The sequence below is a fragment of the Marmota flaviventris genome, chromosome 15 (assembly GCF_047511675.1).
Source record: "Marmota flaviventris isolate mMarFla1 chromosome 15, mMarFla1.hap1, whole genome shotgun sequence".
In the NCBI taxonomy this organism is placed as follows: domain Eukaryota; kingdom Metazoa; phylum Chordata; class Mammalia; order Rodentia; family Sciuridae; genus Marmota; species Marmota flaviventris.
In genome coordinates, this window is record NC_092512.1 from 78,621,826 (window position 1) to 78,644,970 (window position 23,145).

The following is a 23,145-nucleotide window of genomic DNA, read 5'->3' on the forward strand; positions in this document are numbered from 1 at the left end:
CAATGGATTTTCTTTTTGTTTTCTGTTTTTGTTTTGCTGTGCTGGGGATTGAACCCAGGGTCTCATCCATGCTAGACAAATGTTGTACCGTGCTAGACAAATGCTATACCCCTAGCCCTGACTGAGATGAAGATAAGACATTATTTTTATGTCTTCACTGAATTTATAGTTTGAAATTAAAAGATGTGTGGAACTGAAGAAAACTGTTTAAGACAGTTTTGCTAAACTGTATAACAAGTATTCTGTAAAAGGGAAAAAAAAGTTAGCAAGGGCAAAAGTTAGCTAATGAGAGCATCTGACTAATCCTTTCTTCCAAGATTCCCAGTGAGTACAAAATGACAACTACTCATTATTTAGGCCTTAAATCTAGTTGATCACAGAATATGGCAAGAAATACCACATTGTGCATTTCAGCCAACTTAGGTGTAAATGTGTATATTCTCCCACCTTCTGTATATCCTGTTCTTGGTTTTTCATCTTGTTACCTCTAACTTCAGGATTTGCATTTCTATTCTTTACTTAATTAGGTGATAATGTCACTAGATTTGAGAACTAGTGCCTTTTATTTCCTCTTTTTGCTTAAAATGAAAGTTTAGAATACTCTGTTTTTATCACAGAAGTGAGGTAATGTATTGGACATCTGCATGTCACAAGTTTTATGTGCAGGATATTATTTAATCTTTACAGATTTATAATGTGGCTATTATTCCCATTTTACAGTAAGAAAACTGAAGATCACAGAGTGTTTCTCCTGAGGATGTATAGATAGTAAATAACATGCTTTCCTCTACTTCTTTATTCCTTTCTGAGAGTACTAAAGGGAGACAAAGTAGGAAATGGGAAGATTAAAGGGAAGGAAAGATCAGAATTGATCATCTTACCAGCTAAAAATTAATTTCATTCAACGTTGGTGTTATAGGTTAGGAACCTTTGAGTAAATTCTGTTTAGAAGGCTATCACAGGTTGGAGTTTAGTTGTGGTTCAGTGATGCAAGACATGAGCTATGTTGGGGGTATTTGAACTTTAATGAAAGGAAGAATGAAGGGGTATGAAGAATCAGAGCCTGGCAGCAAAGATTGACAAACACAAAGTGAATGACTCCTACATGTAAATTGCTACTAAAAAAAAAAAAAAAAAAAAATTAAGGTTTGTGTTTATTAAATAGAAAGTTAAGTAGGTGTTTTGGGGAACTTTTGGCAAGTGAGTAGTGAAACAACCTGTTCTTTCATAATTATTTATATTTTATTACATATATCAGCCCTATCCATGAGAAAAAAATTGTACTCTTTGGTCCATGACTCCCATAACAGGAGCTTTCGGATATGAGGAACATTGTTTGTTCATTTCCTCAAATAGTGTTCTTTGGATCACTGGTCTTTTCCCCCACAGAGCTGGTTGAGCATTGTCCTCACTTGCGGAGAAAGGAGCAGCAAGGAGCACTTGGCTGCTGCTTCCTGGGATCTAGGAGGGAAGGAAAGTGAGTCAGCATTCATTCTGTTCTCCCACTCCATGACATCTGTCTTCTTCCCACCTCCTTTGACTTGTCAGCACTTACCCTCCACAAGGCATTCTCAAGTCGCCTAAAAGATACCACAATACTGAAGATGGCCTTCAGCAGTTCCTTTCTACATCAAATAGATTTAAGGCACGAATCTAAACTTTGGAAGAATAGCAAGAAATGTTTGAAATATTTCATAAATCATTTCAGGTGTGCATATGTGAATGTGCCTTTTTTTGTATACTCCCCCCCACCACCACCCCCACACATACATACATACACTAGGGAGAAAATGCCAAGGAATAAAATTGTGTTTTATGGCTAAATATTGAAGACTTCCTTCTCAGGTAGATGAATATTAAGTGCTTACGCTATTTATTCTATTCAGTCTTTTATTCTGCTTTCTGTTTTTTTTCCTCTTTTTCTCAATTTCTTATTTTGCTTTTATTGTTTATTTTAGGAATTGAACAATTTTAAAATTATTTCCTCTCTGGAAGAGAAAATGGCAGGAATAGGTCAGTAAAAATTGTGACCAAAGTAGTATAAATGTTGAGGGAGGACGGGTAACTAAAACTTCATTGGATTCAAATGCAGGTTTGACTGATGCTGAAATATCAGGGAAATTAGAGCCCTGTGGGAATTGATGAGTCATAGAATTAGTATTTTCATTTCACAGGTGAGGGAATAAATGTTCTGGAGATTTGTGCACATCCAATCAGCAGTGTTGTCTGTGGAAGCAGGAAAGAATTAGATATTGATGTGTATTTGGCAATTTCCCTTGATCAAGATGGGATTATCCAAGAATTAACAAATTATTTTCAAAATATATTTTTTGTAGTACTGGGCACTGAACCCAGAGACCCTCTAATATTGAGCCAGATCCCTACCCCTTTTCATTTTGAGACAGGGTCTTGCTAAGTTGCTGAGGCTGACCTCAAACTTTCAGTCCTCCTACCTCAGTCTCCCTGAGTAGCTAGAACTACAGACATGTACCATCATACCTGGCTAAAATAGTCACTATAATGCAAACTTTGGTTTACAAGCTCCTCAAGTGTACAGTGATTATAATTTATTCAGAATCCTATTATCTTGCAGTTGAGAGATTTTTACATTCTGGTGTATCCATGTGGAGGAATTTCATGCCTTTGGATTTTGGAAGACTATTTGATGGTATGAAAAAGTGCTTACGATTTATTGAGTAAAACTCTGAAAAAATATTTACAGTATAATGCCAATGTTGTGTTTAAAAGAAGTATATAGATACTTAGCAAAGCATCTTTATATAGTAATTGGTTCTGTTTGCTGGGTGGTGGCAAACACCTGTAATCACAGTGACTCGGGAGACTGAGGCAGGAGGATCTCAGGTTTGAGATCAGCCTCAGCAACTTACCAAAGCGCTAAGCAACTTAGGGAGGCCCTATCTTAAAAACAAACAAACAAACAAAAAAAACCAAAAAACAATAAACAAACAAACAAACAAAAAAAACTGGGGCTATAACTCAGTGGTAAAGTGCCCCTGGGTTCAACCCCCAGTACCAAAAAATTATTTCCATTCTACTTTAGGAATAATGTATATCATGAAATAAGCTGTATTTTTGAAGCTCTGTGGTATACATAATTATATGATAATGTTCTTTTTCTGTTCTAGTCTATCTTACTTGTTAAATATATTTTTATTCCTTAGGAAATTATTCTCTATGTGGGTTTTTTTTTTTTTTTCCTTCAGTGTTGTGCATTGAACCCAGGGGTGCTTTACCACTGAGCTTATGTCCCTGAACTATTCATTTGTTTATTGGATTGGGGGTTGATCACAGGGATGCTCTGCTACTGAGATACATCCCCAGTCCTTTTTATTTTGAGACAAGGTCTCCTTTACTTCCCCTGACTGGCCTCCAACTTGAGGTCCTCTTGCCTCAAGCTACTCCAGAGGCTCTCTAGTAGTTGGGATTGCAAGTGTGCATCATGTTCCCCCTTTCTCCATATGTCTTTATTATGCTGCATGTAGTCTCTACACAGAAGACCTTTATTTTCCCCTTGTCAGTTTTGTTTACATAACTCATGTACACAGTTTAGAAAGATCCACAAACCTGGAAGCCAAAGCTTAATAGCCCATTAAAGCTAAAATGAGTCCCTTATTGTTGGATCCTTTTTTAAAAATTCATTTAGTCACTCCCGTTAGTCTCCAATTTTCATTGGAGAATTTAGTCTATTTAAAGTGATTATTGATGGGTAAGAATTTAGTATTGACATTTACTTATTATTATTTTTTTGCTTTGTATTTCTCTTCCCATCTTGCTGACTTTCTTAGCGATATATTTCTTTTTTAGTGGTATTCTTTGTTTCCTTCGATATGTTGTATTTTTGTAGTGATATGCTTTGTGTATCTATTAGAGGATTTTTATTTTTATCTTCTGTATATCTATTAGAGGGTTTTTTTGGTGGTTGCCATAAGGCTCAGATAAAACATCTTACAGTTAAGTTGTAAAATCCTAATTTAAGCCAATTCTACGTTGACATCACTAATACACAAAAACTCTGCAGTTTTACTCCTCTTCCCTATTTTTTTTTTTTTACTTTTTTTTTTTTTTTTTGTTATTAGGGATTGAATCCAGCAGTGCTTTACCACTGCTATATCTTCAGCCTTTTTAAAAATTTTTATTTTGAGGCAGGGTCTTGCCAAGTTGCAGAGGCTGACCTCCAACTTGCTGTCCTTCTGCCCTCGTCTCCCAAGTAGCTTGGATTACAGGTATGCACTGTGCTGGACTGTTTAAGATTTAAAAGAAAAATCTTAAAGTCTACCTAGAAGGAAAAATACCCAGCCAGGCACAGTGGCGCATGCCTGTAATCCCAGCGGCTTCGGAGGCTGAGGCAGGTGGATCACAAGTTCGTGGCCTGTCTCATCAATTTAGCAAGACCTTGTCCCAAAATAAAACATAAAGAGGGCTGAGTATGTGGATCAGTGACTAAGAGTGCCCCTGGGTTCAATCCCTGGTCCCCTCTCCTAAAAATACCCAAGAAGAACCAGGAAACTATCAACTCATTATGAAAAAGCCATTGTAAATCAATCAATATGGGATCGAGAGAAAATAGAAAATTTCTTTCTTTTTTTTTTTTTTTTTGCTATTGATGTCATGTTTTACATCTGCTTAATTGTATATATGTTAACCATTTGTTTATAGATTATTTAATTTGTTTTTTAACTCTTAGATTCAGTGGTTTACATGCCACCTTTACAACATATGAAGGCTCTGAATTGGATTATATATACCTTTTTTTAAAAAATATATTTTATTAGTCGTTGATGGACCTTTATTTATTTATATGTGGTGCTGAGAATTGAACCCAGTGCCTCACACATGCTAGGCAAGCGCTGTACCACTGAGCTACAACCCCAGCCCCTGATTATATATACCTTTACTATTGAACTTTTACTTTCATGTTATATTGTTACTTGTCTTGTTTCAAGATGAAGGACTATTTTTAGAATTTTACATTCTCTCTCAGCTTTGTCTTAGAATGTTTTTATCTTTCAAATTTGAAGGGAACTTGTCAGGGCATAGTATTCTTGGTAGGCTTTTTTCTTTCTTTTTTTTTTTTTTAAAGCAATCTGAATGTCAGCTTCTCCCTGTAAGCTTATATTTCTGTTGAGAAGTCCACTCATAGCCTTATCGGAGATCTTTTATATGTGATGAGTTATTTCTTACTGGTTTCATAATTCTCTGTCTTTGACTTGATTTTTTATTATGATGTGTCTTTAGTATTCAATTCTTAATTGCTCTAGAGTAGGATACTTTGAGCATTCTGAATCTGTATGTCCATGTGCTTCCTAAAATTTGGGAAATTTGCAGACACTATTTTTTTTAAGCTTTCTTTAAAATCCTTTCTCTTCCTCTTCAGTTATTCCCGTAATTTGTAATTTTGTATGTTTGTGTCACATAGACCTCTTATATTGTCTTCACTCTTTTTTAGTTATTTTCCATCTTGTTCCTCTAATTGGCTAATTTTTAAATGTACTTTGAGTTTTCTAATTCTCTATGATCACATTTACTATTGAAAATTTTTTTTCAATTCTGTCTCGGCTTGTGGGATTCCCACTGGAATCACATTAGAGTGAATTTGGTTGGGTCATGTGGATTGGGCTGGGTCCACAGTGGAGATTATGGTTGATGGACCTATTGCCAGGGTTCTAGTAAGCATGGGTTCTATATGGTCCATTGATGGACTGGACTCCAGGACCCTGATCATGGTGCTGACACTAGGACGGAAGTCTGCTTCATGGCCCTATTACCATGGGTACTGATGGGTATAACTTCCCCTGCGTCTTTGGGTGGGCTCCCATTTGACCACTGGAAAGGGTTTGTGTGCTGGGCACATCGCTCCAGAGTATGACTGAGATGGACTGATACCGATACGTGGCTGTTATAGGTTTGCAGCTGAGACCAAGGTCTTTAAGACGGTCTCCAGGTCATGAATTTATGTGTCTTCCAGTGGGTTCTGGGTGAACAAGCCTATTCTCAGACTGTAGTTTCAAGATTCATATTGTACACAAGTTCAGAGCATCAACCTACAGGGCACTACTTGATGTACTTCCCATTGGGCCTCCAGCAGGTAGGACTGCTCAGTCCATAGTTGAGAGGGGCCAGAATCCAGATCCAGAACCACTTGAAAATATGTTGAGGGACAGATAATGACATGCCTGCCGTAGTGACTTAGATTGTTATGTCCCTTGGCAGGATTCTAGCTGGGGAGAACTCCTTCCAGATCATATCTGGAAGGGACTGAAATTAGGCTTCAGGGCTGATACAGAATCTGCTGTGAACCACTGCTGGTGGGCCAGGTTAATTTTAATTTAATTTCTTAGCAGTTCCCTATATGGGCAAGATTGCTCACAAACTACAGATGAGAGGCATTACAACTAACATTCAGGGCCCTTTTAGGCACTGCTGCAAGACAGAGTCCAGGCTCCCAGGGTGCTTGTACAGGTGGGCTAACTTTCTAGGCTATGCAGAGGGGGTGGAGCCAAGACAGGGTTTCTTCAGAATCTGCCTTGAAACAGGCTGTAAGCATGACCTTGTGGCACAGATGGCACGAGCCTCCCTCTGTATACTTGTACAAGCAGAAGTAAGCAGAGACCTCAGCTGAGAGGGCTAGAGCCTAGTTACAGGATAACTTTACACTTAACAGTTGTGATCAGTGTTGGTGGGCAGATAACTCTGTCCAGGGCACTAGTGTGTGTGATTCATCTTGAACTCCTTTCGAGATGGCTTTTGGTAGCATTATCAAGGGCAAACTGGGCTGCATCCACGCCTTTTGGAAAATGGAGCCATTTTGGGGTTTGAAACCAGGAGCAGGATGCTAGGATTAGTTTATAAATCACCATTCTAATTTAAAGGCTTTTAGGGGTTTCCGTTGTTTGCAGGAGGAAGTTTAGCTCAGTGTACATGGCCTGCCTGTCTACCTGACTCCTTTTTATTAGACATGATATGTACTACTTTATATCTATGTACTTTATAGCTCTGCTGTACTATTTGTAGCGTCTTGAGTGGGTGTGTTGCCTCTTGTCTCATTGTCTTTTCACATGCTGTTTCTGCATAACTGAATGCCTTTCTTTCCCTTGTGCCTTTTGTGCTTACCAATGGTTCATTTTCTCTAGCAACATCTTCCAATCCTTCTGTTCTCATCCCCAACATACCTAGATTAGGTGCTCTATAATACTCTTGTATAACTTCATCATAGCTCTTCACTTTTGTTAATTCTAGTGTTAATTAATTGTTAATTCCAGTGTTAATTGTTAATTCCAGTTCTCCAGATGCAGCCTGGAGTCCTTTGGTTTCCACAAGATCCTTTAAGATCTCTGAGAGGTCAAGTACTGGATTTTCTACTGTAATATCTAAAAACACCTTATGTTTTGAAAAATCAGGATAAAAGCATATTACTCAAAACTTATAACCAGTATAACACAAAGAAGTAGCAATATTAATGACATTCTTACCACAGCTAAATCTCTACTTGTATTTGCACTTAGTGTTATAGTCAATATTCACAGCCATAAACCCTAACATTCATCTTCCTTCATCAAGATTTAGACTCTAGTCACTAATTTGTTTCATGTAAATATACGTCTTATCAGAATTTAAAAGTCCAAACCTGGATGTATCTTTTTCATTAATCTGCTGGGGAAAAATGTATTAGCACTTTCTCATTTACATCCACAGCTTCCTCAGATCACTTGATGCCACTATACCAGCATATTGCCTTCTAGAAAAGTGCTCTGTATGATTACAGCTTTTTGCTTAAAGTCTACATAAATTGCTAAGGGTATCTCTTCAGTATGAAGACTCTTAATACTTCCTGATCATTTTAAAGTATAAACATGTAGTATGAGCCACACTTTCTCATTATGGTCACAGTTATTACCCATATTAAGTGGATGAGCTAATTTACATCAAAGAAATAAGCATTTTAGATTGTAAAGGAGTTCCTCCTACCTTCCAGAGATACATTCCAAGACTCTTGGGAGGAATACATAAAACCTTGGGCAGTGTTGCACCCTGTAATTAAGAATCTCTAAACTGAAAATCTGAAATTGAAAATGCTCCAAAATCTGAAGTTTTTTGAGTGTCAATATAATGCCATAGTGGAAAATTCCACACTTTATGTGATGGGTCTTAGTTAAAAGGTAACTAAAAATACTGTATAAAATTACATGCATATAGTGTATATAAAACATAAATGAATGTTTATGTGTTTGATATATTCAAACTTGGGTCTCGTTAATGAGATATTTCATTATACATATGCAAAGTATTCCAAAATCTGAAACATGGTTCCAGGTATTTCCGATAAGAATTCTCTACTTGTATCTGCTAATTTTTTTTCCTGTGTATGTATACCTATGATACGCTTTATAAATTGGGCATAGTAAGAGATTAATAACAATAAGTAATAATACATTGGAACAAGTATAACAATGTACTGTAAAGTTATGTGAATATGGCCTTTTTGTTAAGATATTTGTACTATACTCTTGTGATGTGAGGTGATATATGTAAAGGATGAGATGCAGTGAGGTGAATAACAAAGGCTTTGTTACATAGCCTTATGATAACTAAGATGGTTACTAAGTGAAGGTAGCATATAGAGTGTAGATGTACTAGAGAAAGCGATTATTCACTTCCTGGGTGGGATGGAGCCGGACAGCATGAGATTTCATCATGTTATGATGAAAAACCATGTTGTGAAAACATGGAAAGTGTTCATTTATTTACTTTTCCATTTAATGTTTTCAGACCATTGTTGAGTAGGTAGCTGAAATCAGGGAAAATGAAACCAGAAATCAGGGAAAATGAATCCACAGTTGCAGGGGGACTACTGTATTTTCAGTTTCAGGAAACTTTTCTCATTGATTCCCTCTTGGATATTCTCTCAGCTTTCTATTCAGATTTGCTTATTTGCCTTTTCCTACTAGACTATAGAGAAAGGAGTCTGGCATATCAAGTTTTACACTCTTGTACTGCTTCTTCTTATGTAATGTTTTTTCCCAAGTACTTGGTTTTAGGCATGTTGCTGTAGATCTGAATGAAACAGGTCTTTTAGACACAGGTTATATCATACTTGATGTATCTCTTAAAATGGAAATGGAATTGCTCCTCACCAATATCTCAATCTGATTGACTCTTTTGCCTATAGTAGATATTCTGTTCTGTTTTTTTTTTCCCCCCTTACTGGGGATTTAACCTAGGGATGCTTTACCACTGAACTACTCCCCCAACACCCCCCCCCCCACCTTTTTTTTTTGTTTTGAGACAGGGTCTCACAGAGCTGCTTAAGGCCTTTCTAAATTGCTGAGGCTGGTCTCCAACTTGAGATCCAGCTTCATTTATAGGCATGTGTCACTTGCGCCTGGCTGGTAGATAATTTTCAAAGTGAACTCGTAGGTCTGTAAGAGATCATGAGCATGGAGTTGTGTGTAAATTTTTTGATTTGTTCAGTGTTTAATAGGGAGAGGGTCAGTAAATTTGGTGAGACTGTCAAAAAGTTTCATTCCAAAAGAACACTCTCAAAAAAAACCAAACCAAACCAAACCAAAACAAAACAAAAAAAACAAAAACAGAACCTGAAAACAACAAAAAACAAAAATCACTGGCTTACCAGATCTGTTCCAGTGCTGGCAAAAGGCCAAACTGTAGGTAATTTCTCAATCATCATTTGCTCTCTTGATTCAGTCAGTACCAGCTATTTCCTACAGTTCCCTTACTTCTTTAAATGTTCATGCAGTGTATGCTTTTTTTTTTTTTTTAATAATTTTTATTGTTTAATTTTCTGCAGACACAACATCTTTGTTTGTATGTGGTGCTGAGGATCAAACCCGGGCTGCACGCATGGCAGGCGAGCGTGCTACCGCTTGAGCCACATCCCCAGCCCCGCAGTGTATGCTTTTAAGGAAGCCTTTCTTGATCTCTGGTTATAGGTCCCACTTTGGCTTCCTGTGCTTTATAGCACTCCACCCCTTTACATAAGTGATTTCAAGTGAAAGTGACATGTGATTCTTTCTTTGTAGGCTTATTGTAATTTTTAAGTGAGATAATATGCAGGTAATGTTTAGAATAGTGTCTGTTGGTAAGTGGTGGTAGTTTTTGTTTGATTACTTTTGCCTCTGTTTCACCAAGATTGTAAGGTGTGTAATAAACGACAACATTTACTTATTTTGCTGTGATATTTTTGAACAGAATGAAGTTCAGGCGGAACTAAGAAGGGTCAGATTCTTAAGCTCTTGGAATCAACATGGGGGAAATAATTTTTCAAACTAATAAATTGTGCCATTTATAGTATTAGAACTGTATGTTAATTGTCTGTATAATTAGAATTACTCATCCCCAGCCCTATTTTGTATGTATTTGGAAACAGAGTCTCACTGAGTTGTGTAGCATCTCACCATTGCTGAGGCTGCTTTTGAAATCATCATCCTCCTGCCTCAGCCTCCCAAGCTGCTGGGATTACAGGCCTGTGCCACAATGCCCGTCTCAGAATTACTCTTTAAAGTCATTTGGCAAGTGCCACACTGGGTATACACAGAAATGTCTCCTAGTCTAGTGTAGCCATTTTATTTTTACTTTGGAAAAAGATGAGATGAAAGAATTGACTTGTGCTCAGAGGCCATGTCACTTAAAAAAACTTGAAATGCTAGAGTTGCTCTCAGCAACTCTGGGTACTTCAGCTATAAAAAAAAGTTGTTGAAACAATGACATGTTGAAGGAATAGTGGATTAACATCTCTTCGTTGCATTACATGCTGCAAAATGTACTCATTGGCCAAGGAGGGTATGATAAGCCCTTGTCGCTTTAAAATTATTATTTTGAGGTTGGAGGTAGGAGTAGAGCCATCCAACTTTTTAAAATTGAGCTTGAATAAATTAAATTTAAATGAAATGTGAGTTTAGTGTTTCCTCTTCCTAGAAAGTTCTTTTTAACACGTTTTTCCCCATTTCTTTTTTTGTGTGTGTTATCTTTTTAAAAATTCTAATTTGTTATATATGATAGCAGAATGCATTTCAATTCATAGTACACATGTACAGCACAATTTTTCATATGGTTTTAATTTCCCCATTTCTCTTATTGGTGCATTGTAGTTGCACATAAGGGTGTGGTTTGTTGTTATATATTTATACATGCACACAATATCACACTGTCATTTGGCCTATATCATTCCCCAATATTTCCCCTTTCACATTCTTCCTTCCTCACCCCTGGTCCTTTCCTCTGTTCTAATGGTTTCTCTTCTATTTTCATGAGATTCCTCCTTACACCTTTCTTTTCCTTTTTTCTTTGTACTTTCCACATATGAGAGAAACATGACCCTTGACTTTCTGAGTTTGGCTTATTTTGCTTAACATAATGTTCTCAAGTTTCATCCATTTTCTGCAGATGATATTAAACCATTTTTCTTTATGGCTAAATAAAACTCCATTGTGCATATATACCACATTGTCTTTATTTTGAAAAGTTCTTAAAGAGATTGTAGGAAAGAACAAAGGGAACACAGGCAGAGTTAGTGTACTGACAGGCTCACTCAAGGCTCTGATTGGTTTTCTTATCTAAAGCCAAGAGTAAGGGTGTAACCTTGTCAGAGTTGACTGTTATAACTCTTGTTTTGGCCATGAATATTTCATTTCTTACTTTCCTTCTCTCCTGATTTATTCAAAATTAATACATGAATTTAACTATTAATGGTATAAGGTTAAATAGTATATTCAGTGTTATCTATTGAAATTTATTAGTTTATCAAGGTCCACTTACATTTCCACTTTAAATGCTCAGCTTTATCTGTTAAAGATGTTTATTGTGTGTATTGTTTGTATATAGTAGGGATATATATATATATATATATATATATATATATATATATATATATATATATAACATTTGTTTTAATGCTTAGACAAAGTTGTTAGTAAAGTTTGTGGTCTCATTGTTTATTACAACAAGGTTTACTGAACAAAGCACTGTCTTTGTGTGTATACACACAAACGTGTGAGTCTGGCTTTATTTGCATTTTATATTCATAATATTTAATATTTTAAATTCACGTAGTACATTTTGCAGTTACTCTTTCAACTTAAAGATTCAGAACTAAGGCCTGGCAGTGTCCAGATCAGCACTATACAGAGTGGCAGCCATTGGCCACATGTAGCTATTAAACACTTGAAATATAGCTTGGTTGAGTAATTGAATTTTACATTGCTTTTAATTGAGATGTAGATAGGTAATTGTGACTAGTGGCTGCTATAATGGGCCATAGTACTAGTGACTTCTTTTTCCCCCTTTTTCATTGTACGATGAAACATAAGCCACCTTTTGTGGTTTTGTAAGAATTAAGAAAAAATAGTATACTTAAGACACTTAACATTATGCCTGGAGAAGAATATATTCCTGAAAAACGGTAGTTAATTATAATGGCATATATTTAATAAAATGGAGTTATTTTCCTCTTGAATAGTAACTTATTTGTTTTTATTCTTTCCTTCCAGGATCAGTTTATTTTTGGAAATCAAGTGCAGTATTAAAAAGAAAACAAACCACACTACATTATTGGAAACCATTTCTACTGATCTTATTACATTTTTAAATTTATGATTTGATTTGAATATTATCATGGGAGGAGCTGTGAGTGCTGGGGAAGATAATGATGACTTAATTGATAACCTTAAAGAAGCTCAGTATATCCGTACTGAAAGAGTGGAGCAAGCCTTCAGAGCAATTGATCGTGGAGATTACTATTTGGAAGGCTACAGAGACAATGCTTACAAAGACTTAGCCTGGAAGCATGGAAACATACACTTGTCAGCACCTTGCATTTATTCTGAAGTTATGGAAGCATTGAAACTTCAACCAGGATTATCTTTTCTTAACCTGGGAAGTGGAACCGGATATTTAAGTACAATGGTGGGCTTAATTTTAGGTAATTTTATTTTTGTAAAATTCTATTTAAAAAAAGTAAGTTGATTTTGTAGTACTGTTGGTAATTTCCAGGCTTTGTAACTTTGTATACAGTGTGTTGGAATCTGTGTACTCAAAGTAGTTATCTTCTTTACTCAAATTTGGAAACTCAAAGTAGTAGTAATCTTGTCACTCCTAGCCCTGACCCAGGTAGTTTTTGCACAGATCTAGACTTCTGATAGCTCTTGGAACTATTCTCCAACTCTTAGTCATTGTACTTAAAATTGAGCAGTTGGTAGGCAGAAAACTCAAGAATTATTTAGTATACTTCAGGTAAAGTGTTATTTTTACTGGCTTATGAATCTCATTTTAAATGGAAAGAGAATTATGTCAGTTTTTTTTGTTGGAGACACAGGAGTATGTGCGATATGGAGGGTGTGGCACTGGTGCACCAAAACTAGAGACTGAAGAAAAACACAGAAAAGGATGTGTTCACTAAGATCTTATCAAACTTACTCCATGTTTGTTGTGCCATGCATTGTTTCTGGTGTGATATAGTGGTGATCAAAAGGGACAAAGATTTCTGCTCTCAAGGAGCATACTGGGTGTTTTAGATGAGTGCTAGACATTGTTAAGGTACTATACATATAGCAACTCACTCAGTATTCCTGATAGTCCTTGTAAGTACATACTGTTATACAGATGAGTAAAGTGAGGCACAAACAGATCAAAAAACGACTTGAAGTCTCTGTTAAGGTGGAATACAGGTGGGAAGAGCATGGATGGAGGAAATTCTGCTACAGAGACATTGTGTTAGATGGAGGATGAACTTGAAGTTTAGTGAGTCATTTAGAACAGCCATCACTTTTATCAAAACATTAAGGTAGAAACATAAAGGCACATATCACTTGCTATTGTGGGGAGAGATTAGGAAATGTAAACATCCCTATTTAGCATGATAGGTGTGATAATTGAGGTGTATGCTCAAGTTATAGGAATGAGACTGGTGTAAAATTCATTCTAAAGTGATGAGGCGTCATGGAAAGGTTTTAAATAGAGAATGATGTATCCTCTAGTAGGGTGACTGTCCCAGTGTGGAACTGGAGTCACATTTTGTCACTTTTAAGGCATTTTTGGGGGGGTCTGAAATCCCCTTTTCCTATATACTAACTCCTCTTTTAGTCATGGAATCTGTGAGCTAGTTCATTAAAATAGGTGAGGGAGTACTTTCATTTCTCAACTGGTATAGGTTTTTTTTTTTTTTGGCACTGGAGCACTTAATCACTTAGCCACATCCCCAGCCCTTTTAATATTTTATTTTGAGACAGGGTCTTGTTAAGTTGCTTAGGGCCTCACTAAGTTCTTGAGGCTGGCCTTGAACTTGTGATCCTCCTGAGTAGCTAGGATTATAGGCATGAGCCATAGCACCTGGCTGGGTTAATTTTTTTTTTTTTTTTTTTTTATCATTAGTGTTATTTTATTCTTGCAAAGATAGATGAAATTACAGAGAATTTGGTATCAGATGATATACTGTAGTCATAAAATGAAAAATACAGATAACTTTAAAAAATAAATAGAAAAAGCATTATTGAAGTAATTGAAACAGACACCCTCAGTAAAGGAAGATCTTGGTTCAAGATTGAAATGATATAGGTATCGCTCAGAGAAATCCTTTAACTTAACAAAATGTAAAATAATTCTACAAATTTCCAGACAATAATTTAAAATTGTAAAGTGATTGAATGTAGTAAAAATACTCTAAAATTACAAAAGCCAATGCCAATTTAGTGACTGGGTTAATTCTTGATGTTTAATTACTGCTCAAGAAGATAGCAAACAAAAGAGAAATTTAGACTTTTATATTTAAATTTGATGGTCTTCCTCATTCTGAGATATGAATTTTTTAGCAGCTTGAAACTTCCACATGTCTATCACTTTCATCACCAGAATATCTAGGGTTTATGACAGTCTGCGAAACAAAAGGAAAGTAGTGGGAGTGAGTAAGGAGAGCTGCCACTATTAAAAATGAAAGTTGCTGACCTTAACCAGTACGTTTCTTGCTCTGGCAACTTTCCAGCTCAAGTTCAGTCCTCATAGTGTGTCTAGCCACCCTCAGAATTCATGTTTATCCCGTCTTTGACTTCTCCAGTGCCTGCCAATTGGCTCCTGCTGAGTAAGGTCAGTCTAGCCAAAGGAAGGTTAGCAGATGTGTGCGTCATAATTAGCAACCTTGCTAGCAATGAGGTCTCCTCCTTAGACTCCTTGCTTAGTCCAGTCTCAAAGACATAAGATTCCTGTGGTCAGATGCCCTTGTAGGCAGACCTCAGACTTTATTGTCTTGTCTTTTAATTCATAACCAGAGGGTATTGTGGAAGGAAGTAGACAGCTTGGGTAGATGATCTACAATGTGCTAGGTATTTTCCTCCTGTTATAAAGCTAGAGGGAGTCATGGATCATATATGATCATGACTTCTGGATACTACTCCAAGACCTTTTTGTGTGTGATCCTGCACAGTGAAAACCAAGATTTAATATTCTCCTTTTGATAAAACTATTCATTTAGTGGGAAAGATAAAAATTTTGAAGAAGGCAAGTCAGAACAGTATGTAAATCTTGATTATAGTTTACTTTGATTAAGCTTCTAAGGAAACTTAATCTTTTATCCCCTTGTCCCTTGCCCATTAGCATTTCATGTGTGTTTTAAATCAAAGAAGGGAGGGAACATATTCATAAAAATCACTTAGAACTAGGTCCAAAGAAGGATGCAGTGCACACTGTATTATCTGAGTATAGTGAATCAGATTTGGCACCTTTGCTTCACAGTGACCTTATTAACAGACATTTTCTCCTTAACAAGAACCTATAGCACCATGCTTTTAGCGTTTTTTGGTCTGTCAGTCCCAAGATATGGGTGATAGGATCCATAGGCAAATGGGTCCTACCTGAGGAACCACAACATACTACATACTTTGGAAGAAACCCGGCTGAAGCAGGGAGAGCAGGGCATCTGTGGTTTGGTAACACTATTAGGGAAGATGTCTCCTGGGGAGTTCCCACTTCACTTCAGAGACACACATATAGAGGATCGGCTGTAATCACCTCTTGTTGTTTATAAGGGGAAGTTTGTTTTTTCTTCAGGAAATTTCTTATGAATAAAGTATGCTTGATGCAGTTATCCATAAATTTAATTTTACCCTGTTCGTGGAGAATGGATCACTTGAACTAGAGTTTCTTATTGAGGAATCTTCTTGCTTTTCAAACTGAAGATAAATTTTTTGTGTTTTGCTCACTTCTCCTTGAGGGTCTTCCCAGGACTAAGAATTTTTATAGTGAATTGAGTTATTTAATTGATTCTCTTCTCAGTACTGTCTTTTCATCCTTTCTTAAGGAATTCTACTGAAAAACCGAGTGCAGGAAAAGAGGCCTTCGAGTACTGTACTTTACCTCTGCTAATCAGGATTCAGTTGAATATTAGAATTATGAAGGCAAGTTATTATAATCTCTTCTGATTCAGGATTATATGGTTCTTCTGTGTTCGGTTTCTTTTTGCTTAGGGATTCATTCCCATTTTTCTTATATAATCCATAATATAACAATTATAGATTCTTTAAAAAACCTTATATATATATATAATATATATGGCATGCGCTATAACATTCATTCCTAAATTCATTTTTAAAGATCAAATAGTTGACAAGCAGGAAGTATCTTGTCAGCTTGTAAAGATACTTGCAACAGCTGAATTCTCCAAAAGGGCTGATTAGTTAAGCTCTGTGCTGCCATCCTGTTTGGTTTCCCTACTCTATTTTTTTTACCACAGGATGTTAAATAGTCCTTAATCATCTAACCTTTATTACCTTTGACCTCAGGTACGCATGCTTTCTTGTCTTCATGTATATGCATGCTCAGACTCCCTTCTCTCTCCCTTTCTGTTTAATAAGGTGTGATTTGCATATCATAAAGTTTACATTTATTGTTTGTGCACAATTCAGTGATTTTTAACAGGTACCTACAAAGTTCCTGTAAACATTATCACAGTCCAATTAGAACACACTTCTTTATTCCAAAAACACCCCATGCCCAAGTGATGTACTCCTGACTCTACTCCAGCCCATGGCAACCACATGTATACTTTCTGTCTCCATAGATCAGCATCTTAAGAACCTTTCATATACATCGCATCATAAAATAATGTGGTCTTTTGCATCAGGGTTCTTTCACTTGGCTGTATTTTCAAGTTTTGTACATGCTGTAGCTTGTATGAATTATGGCAGGAAATACTTTTTATAGCAGGAATGTTCTGTTGACTAGATTTACCACATTATGTTTATCCAGGCATCAGTCAATGAATAGTTGAATTACTAGTTTTTGGCTGTTAGGAATAATGTTGCTATGAACATTCAGGTGTATATCATTGTTTTCTTTCAATTGGCTGGATTCTTAGGAGTGGAATTACTGGACTATATAGTAAGTTTATTTAACTTTTTAAGAAATAGATAAACTTCTTTCTGTAATGGTTGCACTGTTTATATTCCCACCAAAGTTGTATGATTGTATGAAGTTCCAGTTTCTAAATATTCTCACTGATAAACGCTGCCCCCCCCCCCCAACTAGCCCACAGTGATGGGAATTGAACCTGTGAGTTTTATGTGCTAAGTACACAATACCACTGAGCTACATCTCCAGCCCTGTTGTTTATAAATAGCCATAAATGGATGTGAATTGTTATCTCGTTTAGTTACAGTATGCCACAAGCCTAATTAATTATGTAGAGCATCAATTTATATGCTTTTTGGTATTGGGAATTGAACCCAGAGGCTTATTTTTTGGTTTTGTTTTATTTTTTTAATTAATTTAATTTTTTTTTTTTTTTTACTAATTGCTTTTATTTTTTAAATATATTACAGTGGTTATTTTTTTATTTTGAGACAGGCCTCTAACTTGTGATCCTTTTTTATTTTGAGGCTGGCCTCTAACTTGTGATCCTCTTGATTCATCCTTCCAAGTTGCTGAGATTACTGGTGTGTGCCACTGTGCCTAGATCATTTTAATTGGGTTCTTATTAATGAGTTGTAGGTATTCTCTATGTGTTTTGAATGTAAGCCTTTATTAGAAATATGATTTTCAAAGCTTTTTGTAATTGACAAGGCTTTTAAAACACTTCTTTAAAAGTGTTTAGGTCCCTAGTTCTTGGCAAGATATAACACATTCTGGAGGTATCAGGATTCCTTCTAAGGTAAATAGTATTTTCTAAATTGAACTAAACCTCAGTTTTTCCTCTGCTCCCCCCCCCCTTTTTTTTTTCTTTTAAGATTTTGTCTTTTTAGGAATTAGTCTTTTTGAAATATGATTTGTTTTGTCCTCTGTGAGCAAAATTATTTTGAAAGCAATGTTTTCTTTAAGGCTAATCACATAAAACTCACTATTGAAACTATTTCTCAGTTCCAGTTAGGCTTCAATGTATCTTTATCCTTATGTCCTGTATTGAGTTCCTACCATTGTTCTATTTTTTAGGACTTTTTTTTTTTCCCCTTCTGACTTCTATTGATTGTGGAGTAGAAATAGATCATTATTGTCAACCATCTCCTTCATTGCTGTCACCTCTAAAAATCAATACTTAGGTGATCTCATTTATGGCTAATATTACTGCTTATCATAGAGCAACAATAGTAATGAAAATAACGAATATTAGGAAGTAATACAGGTTTAAGAAATTTTGCAGTGTCCATAGTAATTTCTTCTGGCTATATTTCTTTATACTATTAGAAAGCATGAGGAAATTCCTTTCATATGAAAAAGTATTTTAGATGGATCTCTGAGCATCTTGTGCTTATCTTTAGGGATTAAGCTTTTCCCAGCCTAGATCATCTGTATAGCAAATGCAGTCAATTCTTATTATTATTTGCAGAATCAGTCTTGGAGAATTTGTCTATTTGTTAAAAATTATTTATAATCCCTAAATTAATACAGCACTTACACAATTATTTGCAGGTTTGTGTAGAGTACCAAAAAACTTGAATTATTTGCTGTATGTTTTCCTAAGGGGTAGGATAAGCCTTAGCTCTCTCTGCCTTTGTGTCTCAGCTGTTATCCAGAAATAAGCAAAAGATGGTGACCCTAGGGGCCAGGACAGTGAAACAATTTCTGCACTGGAGACAATTGACAAGGCTTGAAACTCAAATCTGATGTCAGTTCCTGGGACTTGTTTTCATTTTTGTACAGTAAGAAAAACAGACCACCAGGTTGAATTTTTAAGATTTGATACTGTAATTTATTTGAGATATGTCTGTAGTGTACATTACATATTTTCCCTAGAAACAGTGGTTCAGTGTTTGGTAGTCAGTATTTGTTGGCTTTATAGAACATTACTACAAATAATGAGAATTGGCTGTATATTACTTTCAGACAATTATTAAACTTTTCTGAACTTTGTTTCCTTATGTGTTAAATAATTTGTGAATCTCTATCTTTCAGTATAGGAACTGGCACCTATGGAATTATCTCATCTCTGTGATACAGTCTAACCTAGGCCTGGTTGGATGTTGGTCAGAATGCTTCAGAGCCAGAGATTGATCCATTGTTAGCAGGGTGGCTTAGCCTTTTTATTGGAGTTTTTGATCCTCTGTGGAACCTGCCTTTGCATTTGTTAGGGTTTAGCTCTGGCAGGGTCAGCCCATGGGCCCTCCCACTCCCTTGGCCTTCAAGGATTTTTTTCCTTGGATTTAAAATCTCCTTGTGTTGCCTTTGTAAATGGTTTCTTTGTCCTTTTTTGGAATCTATTTTGGCTTTAGTCTGCAGTAAAGAATGGATCTTTCTTTTGTCTTCAAGTAATCTCTGTATGCGGAGGAGTCACAGATTTCTAGTCCCAAGGTGTGTCTGCTAAGCTCTGGAATTGGGTCTTTTGAGCTGTACTCAAATCTGAATACTTAAGTGGGCAGAATGCCTACATCATATTTCTTCTTAAGTGGGCACAAGGCTTCTTTGAGCCTATCCTCAAGTCAATTCTTTTACTGTCATCTACACAAGACAAAAATTTGAATACACTCTGTTTCTTGGTGAAAGTATTTTTTCTCCTTTCAAATTACTCAAGGCAGAAACTTGAATGTCAGTTTTCTTTGTTTAATTTTATTAGTGCTCATTTGCAGGGCTCACAAATCCAAAATAATCAACAAGAATACTTTGTAATATTTTCCTTCTCTCTCTTTTCCTTTCTTCTATCTTATCTGGTTGCCTCCCCAATTCTACAGTAACTTTATAAAGCCCCAAGGACACCTTGATTTTTCATAATACACATTGGATGTTTATAGTGATGGTAGTTGGCATAAAGTCAGAAGAAAAAATTCTTTAGAAATAGAAGAAAAATGTTAATTGCATTCTATAAGGTTATCCAACAGATTAATAACAATAATATATATATATATATATATATATATATATATTTTTTTTTTTTTTTTTTTTTTTTTTGGTACTGGGGATTGCACTCAACCACTGAGCAACAGCTCTATTTTGTATTTTTATTTAGAGGCAGTATCTCATTGAGTTGCTTAGTGCCTTGCCATTGCTGAGGCTGGCTTTGAACTCATGATCTTTCTGTCTCAGCCTCCTGAGTTGCTGGGATTACAGGCGTGTGCTGCTGTGCCTGGCTAATAAATTAATTTAAAATGTATTTATCTCTAAGATTTATGTTTGTGGAATGCCTTATTCTCTAGTATCAGATATAATACTGTTGACATACAGTGCTTTTTATATAAATACTATTTTGCCATTATGCTTTAAGAAATCAAAGCATGAAGAATAAGCCTTTTATGCTTTGTTAATAGTGTTTGCCTCCATCTTAGTTGCAAACCTTTTGTTTTTTGTGACCATAGCGAAATTTACCTATTTTCTTCATGTTTTAGAGAAACATTTATTATTCTAGACCCTGTGTCAGCTTCAGAGGATACAGCAGTACATAAGATATGTCCCTTTACCATTACATTGTATGCGATGTTTAAGAACTAGTAATAGAAACATAGTGTTGCTCTACTGGCTGTTCTTCATTTAGTTCTGTAAATATGTATTGAGCATTTTTATAAATCAATCATATTCTGGCCCTGGATATCTTTAGGTACTTTAGAGATAAATATTCAGTGAAATAAAAGAGCCAATGAAAATGATTTCTGGGAAAAATGAGATCTGAAGCTGTTCAACTTAGCTTTTTAAATGACATTATATTAAAATTGAACAGATTTTATTTCAGTTTCCTGAATCTGCTTTGGTGGAAACTTAATCTGATTGTAATGTTCCAGTATACATGTGAGATCTAGTCATGGTTGCTCTGGACATTTGTATTTGAATATATTAGCCCTTTGAGTAGAAATATGTAAATGAACTGTCTGTTCTTGTTACTTTTGACATATGAAACATAAATTTACCTAGGGCCTTTGGTCCATTTTCAGTAACTCTTTAAAATCAATATTTTCAATCTGGTGTAAACATGTTTGAAAGGAAGTAGCACTTGGATATCCATTGACAGAGAGAAGCCTGAGGGTTGGAACATATTTCTGGTAAGTCCTGGGACTTATTTCCTACTCCTATAGAGCAGAGAACAAGTCTCTAATCCTGTTAGCATCAGAGTAGTTAAGAGGGTAGTAAAAGTTAACGGTGTTCATCTTAATGTTCTTTTTTCAGTATTACACAGAAACCACAAGAAACATTTCAGCAAGTGTTATTACATTAGAACAATTAATCATGTTAATTATATAGTTAATTAGATATTAAGTATCTAGTAACTGAGACTTTTGCTGATTCTGTTTTCTCCCCTTTCCTGTATCTACCTTTGGACTATTTTGTGTCTGCATTATACTTCATGGAAAGAATGAAACCTACTCTTGTCCACATTTTACTTGTTACTATCTCAGAATACTTCTAGTTACTTATAAAATTATTTATAAAAAGTATTTAGTTACTATTAATAAAGTGTCATTGTAATTTAATGAAAGATATTTTTACACATACATTTTCATCTCATTGACTTTTTTACTAGTTTCATAGAAACCAAATAACTGATTCACCTACTCCCCCTTGTGGTAAATATTTAGAGTTAGCCAAAATGCTTTTACTTGTAGTTATTAACTATCAATACTGTTTTTACCAATGAGAACTGAAATTTAAATAATTTAAAACACATTTTAAGGCTCATTTAGATTGGACTTTTTATGATAATTAGGTTGTGGTTCATGCTGAATGCTGTTTACATTTAGAATTATGTGCATGCGCCTCTCTGAGTAGGATGCAGGCATTTACAGTTTGAATCTGTCTTTTTAATTTATAATTAAAGTAGATATGTAAGTAGATTACATAATTCTCAGGTTATTCTGATATGCAGTCAGGGTTGAGAACCACTTGTGTAAGTTATGATCTTCTATAACTAATTCTGTATGTAAGAATGTGCATCATAATATCTAACAATAGTTTGTCATCTGTCTTGTACTTTCTAGTATATGAAGCACTTTCATATAATCTATACAGTTTTCCTTCCCAAGGATCCCTTTTGTTTAGTAACAACCAGTCTTCAGATAGTAACTAACTAGTTTTAGATTGTATAGCAGTTAAAAGGGAGAACCAGGATTAGTAATCCAGATATCTTGACCTTAAATCCTGCCTTTCTCACCTTATCACAGTCTGCAACTGAACTGATAAATTTTGAATTATTTCATCTTTAGAGTTATTTTCTGGTTATGTTTTAGGGAGTAATTTTTGCCTGTGACTGTGTTCTATGAATCGGCTTTCTACGAAATACTTAACAGTGTGGTGACTTCATACAAACAGTGTAAAGCTCCTAGTGGGGGTTTCCTTGATCTCTGTCAGAGAGCTTTCCTTCTATCCATACTGAGTTGTCGAACTATTGGACATCATGTGAGATTAATATAGATGTAAATAAGAATATAGACAATTTATACCTAAACTTAATATATATTGACTTTTATGAGATATAAGCTTTGGTTATTGACTAATTGAATAAATAAGCTAGATTAGATTGAATTACTACCAAAGAAGTCACCTATATCTTATATTAGAATTTTATTATTTATCATTGCTCATAATAAATGAGCTTTTGTCAGCCTTGATCATTTCTAATAGGATACATAAATATTTCTTATTTGTTTTAATAAACTATTTTCTTTAATGTTTAGCTGTTAAAGATAATAGTCAACCATTAGCATTTTCCTT

The 23,145-nt window shown here is 35.4% G+C and overlaps 1 protein-coding gene across 5 annotated transcripts in view; it reads left to right on the top strand.

The window, feature by feature from the left end:
- Positions 1-23,145, top strand: part of Pcmtd1 (protein-L-isoaspartate (D-aspartate) O-methyltransferase domain containing 1) — a 77,399-nt gene that overhangs the window by 24,288 nt on the left and 29,966 nt on the right. For 3 of the 5 annotated variants that reach the window (XM_027932836.2, XM_071602374.1, XM_071602372.1), the window contains exon 2: positions 12,525-12,955. The exons of the other annotated variants lie outside the window; for them this stretch is intronic. In XM_027932836.2, coding sequence (XP_027788637.1) covers positions 12,649-12,955 — 307 coding nt within the window. In that variant the 5' untranslated portion in view covers positions 12,525-12,648. The remainder of the gene's footprint in view (positions 1-12,524; positions 12,956-23,145) is intronic. 5 annotated transcript variants of the gene reach the window in all.